The 18,044-nt window shown below is 37.9% G+C and overlaps 1 protein-coding gene across 1 annotated transcript in view; it reads right to left on the bottom strand.

The window, feature by feature from the left end:
• Positions 1-1,409: 1,409 nt before the first annotated feature.
• Positions 1,410-18,044, bottom strand: part of snx4 (sorting nexin 4) — a 41,764-nt gene continuing 25,129 nt past the window's right edge. Inside the window, exons 8-14 of the mRNA XM_088606055.1 lie at positions 17,421-17,482; positions 16,013-16,078; positions 13,169-13,258; positions 12,223-12,322; positions 11,637-11,782; positions 9,635-9,749; positions 1,410-3,139 (exon numbers count right to left, since the gene is read on the bottom strand). Coding sequence (XP_088462181.1) covers positions 3,092-3,139; positions 9,635-9,749; positions 11,637-11,782; positions 12,223-12,322; positions 13,169-13,258; positions 16,013-16,078; positions 17,421-17,482 — 627 coding nt within the window. The 3' untranslated portion in view covers positions 1,410-3,091. The remainder of the gene's footprint in view (positions 3,140-9,634; positions 9,750-11,636; positions 11,783-12,222; positions 12,323-13,168; positions 13,259-16,012; positions 16,079-17,420; positions 17,483-18,044) is intronic.

Raw genomic sequence — 18,044 nt, 5'->3', positions numbered from 1 at the left:
CTCTCAAAGCCCTGTCTTAAACAAATTGCACATCTTTACTGGAGTTGATTCAGGGGGTAGATTATAGTTTGTGATTTCATGTTACATATTATAAAACTACATACATCTCACAACTGCTTCGGTGACCACTGAGAAGATTAATTTTCTTGCAATGGTTGTTTGGCACTGCTGGCCTGTGTTTTAATATTAGCCTTCAAACATACAGTACATTCAGGGCTATACAATGCATGTTCTGTTCTTTTGCTACAAACACATTCACTCGCAGCATAAGCAATTTACTTTGCAAGTCATTCAAACAGTATTTGGCTGGCTATGCTACATTTGAAAAATATTACTCTCACAGGGGATATAAAAGAATCATGATTCACGAGTGAAATGCATTGTTAACGATAATGTGATTACCTCTGCTTCCACAACCTTTCCTAAATTATACATACAACATCCACAGGCTATACTGAAAACAAAACATCAGACTTGTACATTTATACACGCGCACACAAACAAGCAAACATCTGTATATCCACCTAGAAATAGCTATATGGAGCCTCATAGTGGCATTGTTTAGCTTTCTAACTCTATGACACAAACATGAGGATTTAACACAGGAGAGCATCTGTCAAGTACTGTATGACGTGTGGCTGCCAGACGTTGAACCTCCAGTTCAGTTGTTGGTATTGTTACAACACTGATGTACTGTCTACTCAGTGGAGTACAGCAGCCCTTTGTACATGAGATATACATACCCCAGCCTGTCCTCTGTTCTCATTACGGCACCCAGCTTGTCAAATCACCCACACGCACAGCCTTGCAAGAACAGGAAACGTGCTGATGGAGTTTACTGTTGGAGACTCAACAACTGAGTTTTGTCAACTGCCAATGGCAGCTCCTCCTACTACAGAACCCGTGGCACGGTGAGACACATTTGATATTTCTTTATTATGTTGCGAAAACACTGAGCAATGAGGACCCTTGAACACCCCCCCCCCTGCAGGCAGTACACAGTAGTCTGTCTTACTCAGCCACGCCTTGACACACTGTACCCCCTCACCTGCCTGGACAGCAACACCAGCACCGTGTCCAATCTCCAGGTTTAGAACAGAAGAAAGGTTCCCATTTATCCATCTGGTAGTAAGTTCTTGAAGGAAGCCAAAATCTCACTTTCAGCCACCAAGCCGGGTGGCTTGTTTCCACAGCCCTTTTGGTAAAGACACCCTAGCCTTTTGGTGGTTAAACCGTCAGGACAATAGCTGATGCCAAATCGTTTGATCAAGAGGGCTTACCTTTGGAAATCTCACATCTCATGTCTTTCCTTTCTATTTAGAAATGAGCGACATTGAAAGAGAACTGACACATATTCACTGATGTTCTACATGTAGTCGTTACCCGCATTTAATAATAAAGGACACACATTTTGTGCAACTCTTTTATTATTATTCACTGCGATCTTTGAGAGTATAGATATAAATTCAATCATATTGTACATTATAAAATCAATTAGGATTTTCATTAGCCGTTTTGGCACATTATTAGAATGCTGCTCTGTACAAATATTTTCCCTTGTCAAATGTACTAAATGGTTCCGTCTTTCCTGATAAACTCCAGCGGAAAATGAATCTAGATTAGAATTTAACTGGGTTGGAGGTAAAGGAAACAATATGTCTCATACATTTGAAGGCAACGCTTACTTTGTGAAATTAACTTGTCAGTGTGATCTGGTATCCTGCAATTTACAGTGTTATTTTTGGCAAGTAGGCAATTTTAAGTTTCTTACCAGTATACACCCGCACATACAGATAATTTAATTTTTGTATATGAAATGAAGGGCTCAACAGTATGTGTTAGCTAAGGACTGCAGGCCTAACAGACAGCAACATTACGGCAGATCCTTTAACAGGGAAATCCCCAGGTCAACAGGCCGTCTTCAATCCTTATTTCCACTAACTCAGGTTGAGGGAATAGTGAAGACTCATTTTTAAACTTCTTCTAGCAACAGCTTTGTATAACTGTGTCTTCTCTCCATGTATAACCTTATAAATATACACATACTCTATTGCAACTCATAATATTGTATCCAGTGAGAAAGGTTCACCAGTACACTATTTATCCAGTTCATTTTAAGTAACTCTAGGCTTTAGATGTGCTCATGGACATCCTGTGCTTGGAAAATAAGAGGGGAAGACTTTCTTCAATGTGATACCCAATGTGTTTGGCAAAAGCTCTATAAGGGTGCGGATGTTAATTACAAGGGTGAAATACTGTAATATATTTCAGAACTAGGAATAAAACAGTATGAACTGACAAAACCTTATACCTTAAGAATTAAAGAAAATTACTTTGACTTACATTCCTGACTTACATCTTGAAACCTTTAAAATATATTCATGTTGGTAAAGCTAAATTATTTTTAAGAGAAAAGGTTTCTTAGCTGTAGCCAAATTATCTCAAATCTAATATAAACACTTGTATTTCTTCAAGTAGTTTGTTATGCTGTACATGTTTTCTGGTTTTATGCTACAGTAATCAGCAAAGAGTCTCTTTTGAAAGGACTACAGTAAATCTAGGATTAAAACTTGGCATTCATGTAGCCCACCTTCATTTGAAGAAAAGTAAAAGTCTCTTATATAAATGTCAGTATTTAAATGCAATCTGAAAAATGCACTTCTAAGGTAAAAAAAAACCCTTCAGGTCCACAAAGAAAAAATATTAGAAACAAATTGTCTTCTAAGTGGATTCAGAAACATAGTGGAAGATGTGGCAATTTTAGAATAATTAAAAAAATTACCAAAAGGAAACTTGCGAGTCCACATGGAAATCATTTAAGACACGAAATGTAGACAAATTTCATGGTGCCACAGGGATCGTTTAACCAATTAATGTTTCTTTTTGATTTTATGAAAACAATTATGCTTACAGTAAAAACATTATTTTGTGCCATTGTATATGAAATTGTGGGTGACCATAAACACAGATTTCCAGGCATCCAGTAGACAAGTTCCTAAGAGTGTCTGTCCATGCTGAGTTATGTAGTGTCTCCTGTTCTTGCTGTTGTGCTTTGCTTGTGGGGGTTGTTAGCTCTCATTTGGAATGAAATTCACATCTTGCTGAAACACTCTTTAGCATTGGTCCACACTTGAATTCCCTAAAAAGAAAAATAATTATTTTTTTAAAACTAGCAGTCATAAAACCAGAAGTACCTTATAAGTTCATAAAAGTTAATAAGATGGCAACTGTAAATACATTTGGTTACATTTCTCAAAATAGGGAGGCAAAGGCTTTCAGATGTTCCCAAGTGAAAAGAACAGGCTGGACACACTGAAGAGCAGCAGACCTCAATCGAATATCACACTAAGTGTCTGTCTTTAAAAATAGTCATTTGAGATTTTTATTAATATGGACTTGAATGTTTAAAGAAGCATTCTTTACTTGCAAGACAACATTCTTGAGTTAAAGTAGCATATTATTTCAGATTTTAGCAACCTGAAAGTAAGTGGTTTCCACTGAAAAAAATAACCCCTGGGGAACAAACCAAAAAGAACCAAATTATTTCCTGTATCATTAGAAGTCTTGTACTGTCTGTAAGAAAAGACAGTTAAATGTATTTGGTCAATGTTTTTACAGGAATTCCCTTATTCCACACACTTCGAATCAAACTAAACAGCTTTCTGTTTAATACAGCTTTCTGTGCACAGAAGCAGTTATTTGACAGGGCTCACCTGGTCTGATACAACTGTTGAAAGATTTGAACTCGTACGCATTCAGCATGAGAAAAACAGCACACATTCAAACAACCACACTATGCGTGTCAGGAAAGCACCACTGACACGGATACAAAATTGAGTTCACCGACATAATAAAATGCCAGATTCCCCAAATAAAACCATGCCTACTCAAGTTTTTCACCTCTTACAGGCTATGAAATTAGCAGCTTGGTTAGTATCCTGAGGCCAGTTGCGACTTGACACTTAAATACCTTAAGTTCTAAATGTATCTAATAAAGTTAAATATTACAAGTGTTACAGTGTTTTCTGCATACAGTCCCTGGGTCCTCATTTACAGCACCACCAAAACGCATTGCAGCATTATCCAACATTATAAAGTGATTATTTTAAGAGACCTTTAATGTGACACATGAATACAGTACTGTACCATGAAGATAAATGTAAATGTATTTACTGCTAGTAATGAATAAGAATTTCTGGTACGAGTCAAAGTCTGGACTCTCGAGCAGAGGACTGTTGGTTCAAATCCAAATGGATATCTTTAAGCGAGGCAGTTCACTTAGATTACTCCAGTAAAAACCCTGCTGCTGAAATGGGTCTTCAAATTGTTACTGCAAATGATAAATTGTTCTCAAGTGATTTAAAAAAAAAACCCATCAAACTCAAAAAACTTTAAATGAGTTTACACTCTGCAGGTAAATGCAGAACCATAACAGATGTCTTTCCCTGGTATAAAGTGTGCCGCAACTCAGTAGTAGTACATTCACACTAGCATTGTTTTTACTTTCTTTTTTACAACCAGGTGCACAACTCCAGATATTTTCTTTGACAGCATGATGAAATCCATGGGTCATGTACTATTTTTTTTTAATGTAGAATAATGATACCCATTTCATTGGCACCGATTTCATTTTATTCAGCATTGAAGAGGTTTAATCAGAGTCAATAAGTTAAGACAAAAAGTCCTACATGTATATCAGAGTTCTTTTGGTTGGCTGGTCTGACTACAGATCCATGCTGAGGTGTTGTGTTGGGTTTGGCTGAATTCCCTGTCCTGGCATCACTTGGACTTTCCTATCTGGACTGTGTATATGGAGCTCTTAACTGCTAGGATCCATGGTGCTGATGCTTGTGTATGTGTTTCTTGTGTTTTGTGTACAAAATTTTTAAAAAAGATCACAAACAAAACTGCACTGGGAAGGGGACACACTCAAGTGGAAAATAAATATTATACTTTTGAGGTGTTTATCTACTGCTTATTGGATAAACACCAATTTCATTTAACTAGGCATTCAGGGTGTTTAATCAGAGTCCTAAATGTATATCAATTAGGAAGCCCCATGCAATCAAATTTCAGTGTAATTCAATTACAGTAAAATAAAGGACTTTAGAAACTGAAATGGACATATGGTATACCATTCTAAAATGGATTATTTTTAGAATTTATTTTTTAAATTTAGAACACAATCATTTTTAAATTTAAGAATTTATTTGATTTAAGTGACGTTTACAAAACAAAAATGTAGTTTTGGCTTTAATAATGTTGAAAACTACAACTGATAGCAAGTAGAAAATGAGATACAACAACATTATGAATGAAAAACATTCTTTTCAGATGTCCCTAAGATACTACCAACACTATCAGAAAATGCAAATACCTAATTAAAAGTAATCACACTGAGAAGCTCAAAACATTTCCATTGCAGAAAGACCTCTTTTCATTCACTTCCAATTACCGGTCGTTAAACTAAAACCTGAAATGTGATCTTTTTTGCTAACTAATTACAGCAGTGTACATTCAATTTGTAATATTTAACTGGAGCCAGTCCAGACCTCTCTGAATTCCTGTTACAATTAATCCCACTTCAATTATGTGTCTGCTGTTACACATTTTTTCTACACAATTAGGTTTGCTGCAAATTAAAACTTCTCCACTACTTCTTTCAGTGAGACCCATGTGTACCAATTCCTGAAAAATGTTTTTTTACATATACATATCTAGAATATAGCACTAGAAAAATATAATGCCAGAAAATATGAATATATAAGAAAAGTCTTAGTCGCTTTTGTACAGAAATTCTGACAGGAGTGACTGTAGTTCTAAATGATTATTCTTCCTCCCACAAGCAAGTTTTAAAGATCGGCAACTTTTGGTTAAAAAGGAGTCATTTTTGAGTGGTAAAATATTGTAATGTATTGTTAGATCAATGGACAGCTTTCTTCCAGCTTCCCAATATATCACTATGGACATTTCATTGTATTTATTAGACATTTTCAAAAGACCAAAGTACTGTCCAATAATACGTATACTGTTTGAAACAAACGGCAGCAGTGTTATAAATGTCAATTTGGCGGTTGCATATATTCAGTGTCTTTTTTTATTTGTACTCATTTGTACAGCTGGGAATTTTACTGGTGTGACATAAGTGAAGCTCTGAAGTTCCCTAACCCACCGCTCACAGTCACAGAGCCTCTAATGTACTGTATGTAGGGGTGATTGCTGATGATGTGCACCTGCACATGAGAAGGCTCTCTGGCAGAATCGGAAGACCTGAACAAGAAGTGTCAACTCTGCATTAATCTGGAGTTGGACAGTACCGTGCCATATATCATAAATAAAATAGTTCCTTATAGGACAGGAGTACCTTAAAACCACTCTAGATTTTACAGGGAGCCAATGCAATTCATACAAAACAGGATTTTCAAACTGAGGCAGAGTAGCTGTAATTAGAAGCAGAATTCTGGACATGATGAACCCTGTTTAGTGCAATAGTAGATGCCCCAGCAAGGATTGAAAACGGTATAATCTTGATTAAATAAAGGCATGTAGCAATTTTTCAGGATGAGGCAGACAAAGAAAGAACCACGGCCTAGCAGTGTTATGTAGATGGTAAACTAATCAGTGCAGCAGAGCCTGTAAAGCTATTTTACATAATGTGGCTGACAGTGAATATAGATGCAAAGGAACAAGTAATAGGTTTTTTCCAAGCTGAAAAAAAGAAGAAAGAAAACACAACGTTTCGGCCATGGAGCCTTCTTCAGCCACGGCCAAAACGTTGTGTTTTCTTTCTTTTTTCAGCATGGAATAAACCTGTTACTTGTTCCTTTGCAGCCTACGCATGCTGACGCAGCTCCCCACCTGAACTACTACAGTGAATATAGATGTTAACCTGAATATGAACACAAACCCGGAAGAGTTTCCAGTAAGGATGGACTTGATATTCATGCTGAAAACATACATTAGACTGAAACTCATTTCAGATACGTTTTACAAAAAATCTGATTTTTAAATGTACTGTCCTGTCTCAGTTTTTTCCCCGCTTTAAACAGTAGGGTGCTCAAATTCGAAATCTTTTTTGAACGTTTTGCAGTTATGGGTAAAGTGCTGAACTTTGTGTTATCTCCTTACCTAACATCAGAAATATTTAACAACCAAATGTTCAGGGAGGAAGGGAAATGCGGACCTTTTGACAGCGAGAGGGTGAGGCTGGGAAAAGGGAGAGGACTGTTTATTATTGCTCAGTGATCAAAGTAAGCAGAAGCTGGAGTTTAAAAAGATTACTCCTCGCCATTTCGGCTGTGCGATTCTGCACTGAGCTAGAGCTCACTCACCAACATCATGCTCTTCAGCATTTTTATGTTTTAGCTGCTTTGAGCTAAACCGATGCCTGTGAATGATGAAAAAAGTAAAGCCCTGAGGAAGCTGAATTGCCTGTCTCAATGCACACTGCTTACATTCCTCACTTTTCAAATGGCTTTTTTCTGCAAACTGTGTATTTTATATATACACACCAGTAGAACAGTGGAAACTTATCTTACATCCTAGCCTGAAAGCCATATTCCCTTACAGTTGTGCGTGACAGGCTGCTGTGTGCTGGTTTAGGCTGATCTGATAACTCTGAAGTAATGCAGTCCCATGCTGCCAGATCATTTCATACCCGGTACTGGACAACCTCTGCTGCAATCGCCAAAGGTGTAACAAAAACACACAATTATTACGCTGGATAAGAGCCAACGAGTCAATCATGCCCAGAGTACTTCCTCTGAGCTTGTCCTGCAAAAATAATTGCTTCAACAACAGACTGGAAAATCGCACTTAGAAAATTGCTACTTATACGTCTTTGATTAACAAGACAAAGGTTTAAAGCATTACCTTGAAAATAATTACCCTGAGCAGACAAACTTTTTTGTTTCTTACAAAAAAATTGCTTACTGTTACTTGCTTTTATTTGTCATTTGAAAATCTATACCAAAAGATTCAGTCTCTATATTTATATAGTTCAGGTGGGTAGCTGTGTCAGCATGTGGAGGCTGCAAAGGAACAAGTAATAGGTTTATTCCATGCTGAAAAGAGAAGAAAGAAAACACAATGTCTCAGCTGTGGAGCCTTCTTCGGGTGCTCACATGTATATAGTATGTGTCAAAATATATTTATGTATGTATATAGGATTCCTGTCGTGTTTGAAAAACCAAACTGTATTCTGAATAGCTATTCGATGCTCACAGAAACAGGGAAACAAGGTTTCCCAACAATTTACAATTTAGCCTGGTTTTTTTATGACCGTATCCCAATCACATGATATGAGACACACCAACAGTTAATAAATTATTAAAATGAAAAGCAAATGGAAGATTGGAGGCATCAATGCCAACATGCAGCAAGAATAAAGACAATCGAGTGCATTTCTCTCCTGCTGCTTCTCTTCCTGAATTTTTTATGACGCTGGACATTTTCTTTTTTTCTCACCTCCATACTTGTGTATTTTTTATTGCTATGTGCATATGGGTATTAAGTTCAACTGTGAAAGAAACACCACTTACACAAGAATGAAAGGATTCATTGGAATAGCTTCTGATACTTGGGAGTATTTTCACTATACTGTAATACAATGTGCATTCAGAAGATTGATTGCATGTAAATGCAGTGTTTCATAGTTTTAGTAATAAGGTCATCCATGTTGTCTCAAACAATTTTTAAACTGAGGTACTTTGATACATGCATTCAGTCGTTAAAGTATAAATATATACAATATATATCCTGTAAGCTGAATGTTAGATAAATCCAATCCTTTTATGTTTTACTGTTAAGGAAGTTGTTTTTAAGTTTAGAAGAGTGTGCTTTTCAAGTTCTGTTTCTAAATGCAACATTTAATACCCATTTATTAATCCCTGCTAGAGGCATACTGACAAAAGGTTTCGGAGTTCATTACAACTATAAACAAAATCTAAAGATCTGATCTGAGGCACAATTACAAAAGAGAACTTTTCATACAGTTATATGAAACAGTAAAAGATGACTTGATCTTTTACTGTAGAAGTTTATTTCCATGGTTTGTAAACTGCAAAGAGCAGATTCAACCAGAAATTGTAAAGAAATGCCACAATTTATTGAAGGATATACAGTACCAAGTTTAAATCTCAGCCCCGATGAAAACAATGTAAGTAAAGAGATTCATGATTTTGATGTATTGTTTTGAACTCTTTAACATGAGATCATAAATCTTGTGTTCAAGCTGCTGAATTGATAAATACACACTGAGCAAAGGCACACCATGGTTGCCAGAATAAATAGAGAATATTAAAACATTCCATGCAGTTTCAGAAGAAGTGACAAGCTACTATAACCCAGATCAATGCACGCGGAAATTGTGCTTGCAAACAGCTCCTTTGCAACGGTTTAATGAGCAGAACAGAAATGGAAGGACACCGACTTTAAAAACCTAAGAAGTTTTAATAATGAAATGCCACTGATAAAAATATGGAGAAATGCACGACAACAGTTTTTCAGTTCAGAGGAAGAACAACCTCTGTTAAAACACTACTGGTTATGTCAATACAATACATTTGCACTTGAAAACAAGCACAAAATCAGACCTTCAGAAATTAAAACTGCAAAACAGCATTAGAGCACTCACCTTTTTGCACATGCTTATCTGCATTACAGCATAGCTGATAATGGCCTCCTTCAAGTCCTGATTTTTCTGTTCTTTAAATCGGTCAATGTCTAACCAAGCATTCTTGACATATTCACTGGTTTAAAAGAAAAAAGACAATACATACATTAGGCACTGTCACAAATGTTAACACTTAAGGGAGATATATTAACACTCGTTGCTGCTTCAGTTACACAAGCTGGATGTGTTTCCTGCTACAAATACAAATTAATAGACAAATAAGACTGAAAGCGAACTAAATCCAAGTTATATATTACTTAGATTAAAGACAAAACCTCAGATATGTCAAGACTCATGCAACTTGACATATCTGAGGTTTTGTGTGCTTCTAGATTTACTCATACCCATTGTCTTATTCCTTTGATGTCATCTGTATGAATGTGGCATTTCTGACCAGATACACAAAAGGAACCTCTTCTGAGACCAAATCACATTCTCTCCTGAGACCAAATCATGTGAAGAGGTGACTCCGATTTTCCAAATGACAATTAGAATCATGTCTTCTGGTTGGATGAAATGAAAATCTCATCTGAGAAGTACCAGAAGCTCATACCACAGCACAGGGGGTGTTTTGAGGGTGCAATCCCTGCCAACTGAGGATTTACAAGCTACAGTGGTGTTTACAGATGGTTCCTGGACTACAGTTATTTGCGACTACTAAAATTTAGCTCGGTGCAATTACACTACAACATTTTTAAGAAAGCTTTTTCAATCCTTCAATTCTTTGTTATATGATTTATTTTTATTTGTCCCCATTTCATTGGGGATATTAATAAATCTGGAGAGCATTATATATTATTACCGAATCAAGAGGAGGAAAGCCAAGGGATTTCCTTGGTCCTTTGGACTTTGTAGTAACTCTACAAAAGACAGACCGTGCCATAACTAGACAAAAAGGTTCAAGACCCTATCACAGTTATTCTGAATCAAAGAACTTCGTGGGAATAACAAGTAGAGCTCAATGAAGGTTTTGGAAAAATAATGAATCGGGAAACTGTAGCACTTCACAGCTGTAGAGCATATGGTCAGTTAACAATATCCCATAAACATTTACATCGCAGGCCAATCTGTACAGCTTTTAGCATAATTTATAGGGTGAGAGTGTTTTTCACTTGCAGATGAATGGACTTGGTGCAAATGGAATCTAGCAAGTAAGACAAGTTGAAGGGCTTAGGAAAAAAAAATCATCCAAGTCATGGACTTGCATGTAGTGGACAAAAAAATGGAAACACCTGGGTAAATTGAGGGATACTAGCACAGTATATGGAAACCAAGGGCTTTCACACAGGTGTGGCTCATATTATTAAAGACTAATATGGACATAAAATGCTGGAAGGGCCTGGTTGGCCATAATTATGGTCAGCAAGGCTGCCTGAGCACACCCCAGTACAGTACAGCGAGTACAGTAGTGTAAAGAGCACAGGCCATGGACTACCGAGCAATGGAGAAATGCTCAGATGAATTATCCTTCACAAAGCTCTTGACCAATGGATAAGTATAAGTGTGGCGACAGTCTAAAGTATTCTACTAAAAATGTTACTCTTCTATATACAGTACAGTATAACAATTAACAGTCCGATGTACGGTATTTCTATTGATTAATCTGTTTTTGTAATTTACAGCAAATGCTTAAGAGTCTGGTTCACTGAACTGTTTATGAAGTTTGAATCAGCGCTTCAAGTTTGAATAGCAGTCCAGTCCATGTCTCACAATTCTGCAAAGACTGGAGACTCTGAGCATGAGAATGAGTTAACCTATTTGTGTATTTTTACAAAGTACTCATAAATACTTATAAATAACAAATTCTTCAAGACCACCTTGTTGCTGACTTGTTGGATTTTCTAAGTGTCCGTGCACATGACACATCAATCACTTGGGTCCATGATATGGACAATACTGAACTACCTAATTAGACTTATTTTTCCAACACTTGGAATTTCCATCAGATAATTCATTTTCTTACTCGCATTCGGAATTTTTGGACTTCACAGATTCCTCCCCCTCAAGTATCTGCTCTTCTAAAACTTTCAGCTTAGCTTCCCTCTGTTCCGGAGTCTCCTGTCCGAAAAGCTTGCTGGTCATTCCTTTCAATGAGAACGTTCTTACAGTCTGCGGACACACAAGATTTTCGTCCATTAATTAGGATTTGTTTTGCAGTCTGAAACTGGTGTTTTTGTTTTAAGCCAAGTACATTCGAGAAATCAGTTTAAAAAAAACTATTTGGACAGCTTCTGAAACAGATCTTGGCCCTCTCTTCTCCTGTTTCAGTAAACATCTCCATAAACTTATCACCAAGCACTGCAGGTCTGGTCTCTCACTTAATTCTGAGCTATTAAAGAAACGTTTATAAAGGCAGCATAAATCATTGTGTTAGTGAATGCTTGAAATGGATGGCAATCTACAGCTAACACACAACAAAGCAGCATTCCTCCTCCGCTAATCCGTCAGTGTGCCGTTTTGCAGAGAGCTGTTCATTTTTCATTGTTTATGTAACTCAACTCTCCACGTCTAGTAGAAGGACAAGCTAATGTGAAAACCGAAAGACCCACTCCAGTTGCCAGCTCTTCCCGCTGCTGTTTCTTGGAGGTTAGATCCTGAACAGCCATCTCCAGCTCGTACTGCGTTAGTTCATGTTTCCTGCAGACCGCCCTGCAGCGAGAGAACAGGCACGTCACAGTGAGACAGGCATTGCTCAAAGCGCAAAATCCTCACACTTCAAAGCAGATGAAGGTCCTGAAGAAAAAAAAAAGACATCAGGTTCTCCAAGCAAAGCTGCAGTGAAGTAAGAAAAGAACACGCTCTAAATATAAGCCACCACCACCGAGCACTCCAGTGCTCCTCAGACCTGCTCAGTTGGGCTTTAAACATCTTCAGCCTTTCCCAGCCCGCCAAGTCATTTAACCTAATCAGCACCGCTACTGACAGGCATAACATTAATTTCAAACAAAATCAGAGACATCGATTTTAATGAGGAACATCTGATTTTGTTGTTTTTTTTACTAGAATTTCAATCTGAAAGGGGAGCTTGTTTAAACGAGCAATATTTACTATTCGGCTCAGTTAGGGAAAGTGTGTCCATACTTCTTAATCACAATCTCTTCTGATTCCATGGCACACCTGAGACCTTTCCACGGCATGCAGTCTGGGGAAAGCACTCCGGCACAGGGCCGCAGAGAGCCCTAGTTTGAACAGCGCATTATATTTTCCACTGCTGTCTCTTGCCTCAGTTATTTCAGTTCCTGAAAACTCTCTGCAGCCTTCTGACTGACAGGCAGATACAAAGGCTAATAGATTTAAGGCAGCAACTGAGACAAAATGCTGAACCAGTAAATGATATCGTCTGTTGTATACTCCTCGGAACAACATACGTGTGCAGGCCAATGGTTTATGTATAGTTTTTCCATGTATGGTTGTGGCAAGATTTACACAGCTTTACCGTCAGTGTGTACTCAGGCAACCACCTGCTCAGAATTCAGGTAAAAATGTCTCACTTACCGGACAGCTTCAGAATAGAAAAGATATTCTTTTAACTGATCTGCATAGTGTTCCTCCTCTTCTAGAATATCATCCACTGAGGCAGCATATCTACAACAAAGAATCAAGACGCCAGATGGCTGTTTAACACTGTAGCCAATGTCCTGCAAATGTAAACAGACATCCTAAAGCAGTGTCGTATTCTATATATAGCTCACATATCTTTACATTATGAATATAAACTAGACTGCCCTCTGCAAAAGAGGAAAACCACCAAAAATCATTGACTGCTACTTCCGATCTCCAATATAACAACTTATATAGATCTTTCCTTCTGCATTTGTACTGCAGAAGCTGGAGATTTTATTATCCACCTATATAAATTTAGTTACATGGTGCTTAATTTACACTTTGGCAAACTGTCAAGTCACTAAAAAAGTCATTTTCAATGGTGATTTGCAGCACTTTTGTTAAACTAAGCACAATAATATAAATATATTTCTTTCTTAAAGACACGAACAGCTGTGCAAAAAAAAAGATAGATTTTCTATTAGTGCTGTAGGATTTCCTGTAAAAGATAAAGTTGTTTTTTATTGCGGGAAACGGAAACCAGCTGTACTACGGTGTGCTTGTTCACAACTGCCAGTAGACCTTGGCAAGATTTTAAATAAATTAACTTTCCACCAGAGTTGGCATTACTAATCTTTCCCATTTACAATTTACATGAACTGGGAGAGCTAGTCCTATTTAGAGCCTGGAATCCTTCTTTAAAAAAATGTAACTAGAGAACTAAATAGTTACACCAGCTGTGTTTTTAAATTTTGCAATCCCTTGGCTAAAAGATTTTCTTTTAAAATAAATGAAAACAAATAAAAAAAACGATAAGATATCTTTATGTAGTCACCTTTTCTACTTTCACACCGAACGTAACAAGGAAGACAAACGCGGTCAAAAAGCTGAAAAGCGCCAGATCTTTGTCATGCTTGCATGCTTAGTGAAAAATTGCTCACTATAGGAGTTAAAAGTTACAAGTACCTATTTCATATCAGATTGGTTAACAGAATGTTAAGAGACATTCTAATAACAATATATGGCACTTCTGAAACATGATTAACCAAATAAATTAAGGGGAAACTTTTTAGGGAAGGCAGATTTTGCAAGCCCAGACTGGAATTTAGCTTTGGGGTTCACTCTCACAGAGTTATTGGATTCTTATTGCAAGTAACTAGAGCATCTTATTCAAAAGATGGTATCTCCTGTAGCACAGTGCTCCCAGTCACCAGACTGGGGCACTGGTTTGGAAGCTGTGTTCAAGATGCCACCTTGTGGTCCAGGAAAAACCAACCCTGGTTTCTCTTGTTGGATTCCCATCCCAGTACAGAACAATCCCAGCCTTGCTCAGCTTCTGAGATACAACTTTATGCTGCCCTTTGAAATGAACTTCCTAGCCGTCTCTTCTGTTTTTCCAATAACATGTACTGAAGGCATCATCTGACCTCTAGTTACTCTAGTTACTCTTAGGTTCCTAGTTGCTGCCTGAATAATCTACAGAAACAGCATTTGTTCTGCATTGTCCTGCATTCAGCACCATCTTATGTCTCACTTAAAGTCAATGGTGTTGCTCAAACGTACAGGCTGCGTCTACTTGATTGCATCACTGGCTTTATTTTCTCTAGGTGTTACTTCTAGAGCACTCCAGGCTGATTCAGGGGTTAACTAAGCAGAGTGACACCCAAGGTCCTACACGTTAGATTTACAACCTTCACGATCACTAATGGGTTTATATCCTACTGATTCCTGTACAAACAGCAGCAGAAAATGCGATGCCTGTGAATAAAAAGTGATAAAATTACAGGTTGGCATACAGTCTGGTCCATGAGTGAAGCCAATTCATTTGAATTTTTTTTATGGAGAACGATATGATTCCATTTCCTGGAACTTCCCCTCTTCAAAATGAGCATTTGTAACATTTTTTGTAAGTATAGTCAGCGTGTTGGTACATCAGAATGTTTATAATCACTAACCAACACAGATCAAGAAAACCTCCTACAGCACACATGCCAAAACCAAGGCAAGTTACAGAGAGCGAGCTGTGCTTTCACAGCAACCCACACACATCCAACACTAAAGAGCAGACAGGATGGCAAAGACGAGTCTGGACAGACAAGTTACACCATCACAGCAAAAGGAAGTTACTTCAACGTGCCGAGTAATTAAGAACACAAGAAAAGGCCAAGAAGACAAGAAGAGGAGGCCATTCGGCCCAACTAGCCCATTTCATTGAAGTAATTTTCTCTATATATTAAAATAACTAAAATGAGCATAGCTATATGACAGTCTAATGAACAGAGGCCGCACAGTCTTTGCTTGTCAAGAGACATTTCAGTGGATGTGAAACACAGTACCTCCCCAGACCTCTTGCGAGCTGTTAGTACGTGTCATTTAGAGACATGCTTGGCGATTTCCTATAATCTTTCACTCGTATCTGTGAAGTCAATGCCACCACAGCGGATACCTGGCCTCAGACGAAGAGTATAGTTTTCTCTGGCCCTTTTTTCTGCATGGCAATCTGGGACTCATCAGCTCTGAAACACAGCCGCTTTCTGTTATGTCACTACTTTTCTTGGCACAGCAGCTGAAGGGGATCTGCTGGCACCTTCCCAATACGCTCTAACAAATTTAACAAAAACTCAAACCTCCCTAAGGTCCAAGCATTCAGCTACTTTTTACACAGGGCTCCTGATTGAAATCTAACCAGGTTTTTTCATCTATCTGGAAAATGTGCTCTAAAGCTTTACATGAAACAAAAAAAGCAGAATCCCGTTGACAGCATCTGGAGTTTATATGCATTCACGGCATACTCACGCGTCCATGTGGTGTCCAGCACTCTGCAGTCCATCCCCCATCTCCCTTTCAATGGCACTCCATTCGCTACCAGCCACATGCAGAGCACAGTAGAACAAGTGTTATTTTTAAAGGGTAAGTAACACAACAGAAATCTGAAATCTATAAACCGGTTTTGCACGAACATAACACACTCGGATGACTCAAAACTTCCTTCATCTTAACTGTGACAAGACTGAAGTCATGCTTATTGGCATCCACCATCAACTTTGTAAAGCCAATCCTTTAACACTGTCTGTGGATGGTACTGTACTTGAACTTCAGTCTAAATTGAAAAACCTTGGGGTGATATTTGATTCAGGCTTAACATTCGATCTGCATGTGTTAAAACATCTTTTTTAACCTCAGAAACATTGCTAGACTACTCCCTATGTTATCACTAACTGTGGCTGAAAAGCTGATCAACACATTTGTCTTGTCCTGAATTGGCTACTGTAATGCTCTACTCGCTGGGGTTTCTAAATCCACATTGAACAAACTCCAGTTTGTCAAAAATTTGGCAGCCAGAATCCTGACCAGGTCTAGTGCAAGTGATCACATTACTCCTATCCTGGAGTCCATGCACTGGCTTCCTGTCAAGTTCCGTGTTGACTTCAAAATCCTCATGTTTACCTAAAGGGTCTGCATGGCTTGGCACCTCAGTACCTGTCTGAACTATTATCGCCCTACTCCCCACCTCACAACCTTCACTCTTCTAATTCTGGTCTCCTCACTGTCCCCCAAACCCATCTACACTCTATGGGTGACAGGGCCTTCTCCTGTTATGCCTCCAAGCTCTGGAACTCTCTCCCCAAGGATATCAGAGTCACCTTCTCTAAACCCCTTCAAATCCAGACTCAAAACCTTCTTCTTTAGAAGAGCCTTTACTGAACTGGTTCCATTCTTCACCTCACTGCTCCTGCTATACTTAGTATCACCATCTACCGTCTCCTCTGTGTATTCTCATCGTGTTTATCTTGTGTATTTTTTGTTTATTTTTAATTGTTCTTGTTGTTGCTGTTGTCATTCTGTAAAGCGCTTTGAGAGGCCACCTTTAAAGGCGCTACATAAAATAAAGTTCATCATTATATTATAAAACACAATGTGGGAAGGTACACAACATCTTGAATTTACAAAGCAACCTCTCCTCCACTGAAACATTAGGCAGTTGGAAGTTTATTTTCTTTTTATTTTACAAGGAGTTAAAGGCACGAGGATGGCATGTTTGAAAAGCATATATTTTAGAAAGGCAAAACATACTAAGTGCCAGAATTTTATTGCAGCTAATTAATTAAGGAAACCACACAGGGTAAAAATATAAATTTACAAAGTTTTGGTGCCACGATGGCAGATTCATTTATAGTCTATAGAAATCAGACTACTCTCCCACCTGAAGACTCTTCCATAATTTCCATGCACTTTGTATACACCATACAGACGATCTGCAACTCTCTGGAAATAAAGAAATACAGAATTAGACTAGATTTTTTTCCCTCTCACTGTACAGCTTTCAGGAAACAGACTTGATTAGTCCTTTGATTAGCCAGACGAAGGACTCCTGAGAAGGTCTGAACATTACAAATGTTTCAAAAGATCAACTTTACGAAACTATACTGACAGTTTCATTATACTCGTCAGGAAACCTATTCTGTATTTTAAGTCTGGCTGGGCAATCTAAAACAATGCACACAGTTTATACTAAGAAAGATGTATTTGTCCAAGTATCCGTATTAGTGGGACATGAAATAAGCTATGCAGCCATATTGCTGAAGCCCTGGCTCCTTTCAAGAAAACTACTACGTACCAAGCATGTGGCTGGGCCAGATGGCCTCCTGTCATTTGTAACCATTCCTATATACTGAGAAAGTAAGGTAAGGTACTGTATAATATTTTAAAGCTGTACAACTGAAATTATACTTGCTGATTGTGAAGTTATAATTGATAATTAACCTACTTTTTGAGCTCCATAAAGCATTCTATACAATGTTTTAATTGATCCCATGATGTAAACTCA

The sequence above is a fragment of the Lepisosteus platostomus genome, chromosome 14, assembly GCF_059453375.1.
Source record: "Lepisosteus platostomus isolate fLepPlt1 chromosome 14, fLepPlt1.hap1, whole genome shotgun sequence".
Lineage (NCBI taxonomy): Eukaryota > Metazoa > Chordata > Actinopteri > Semionotiformes > Lepisosteidae > Lepisosteus > Lepisosteus platostomus.
This window is presented reverse-complemented; position numbering and strand designations above follow the sequence as displayed.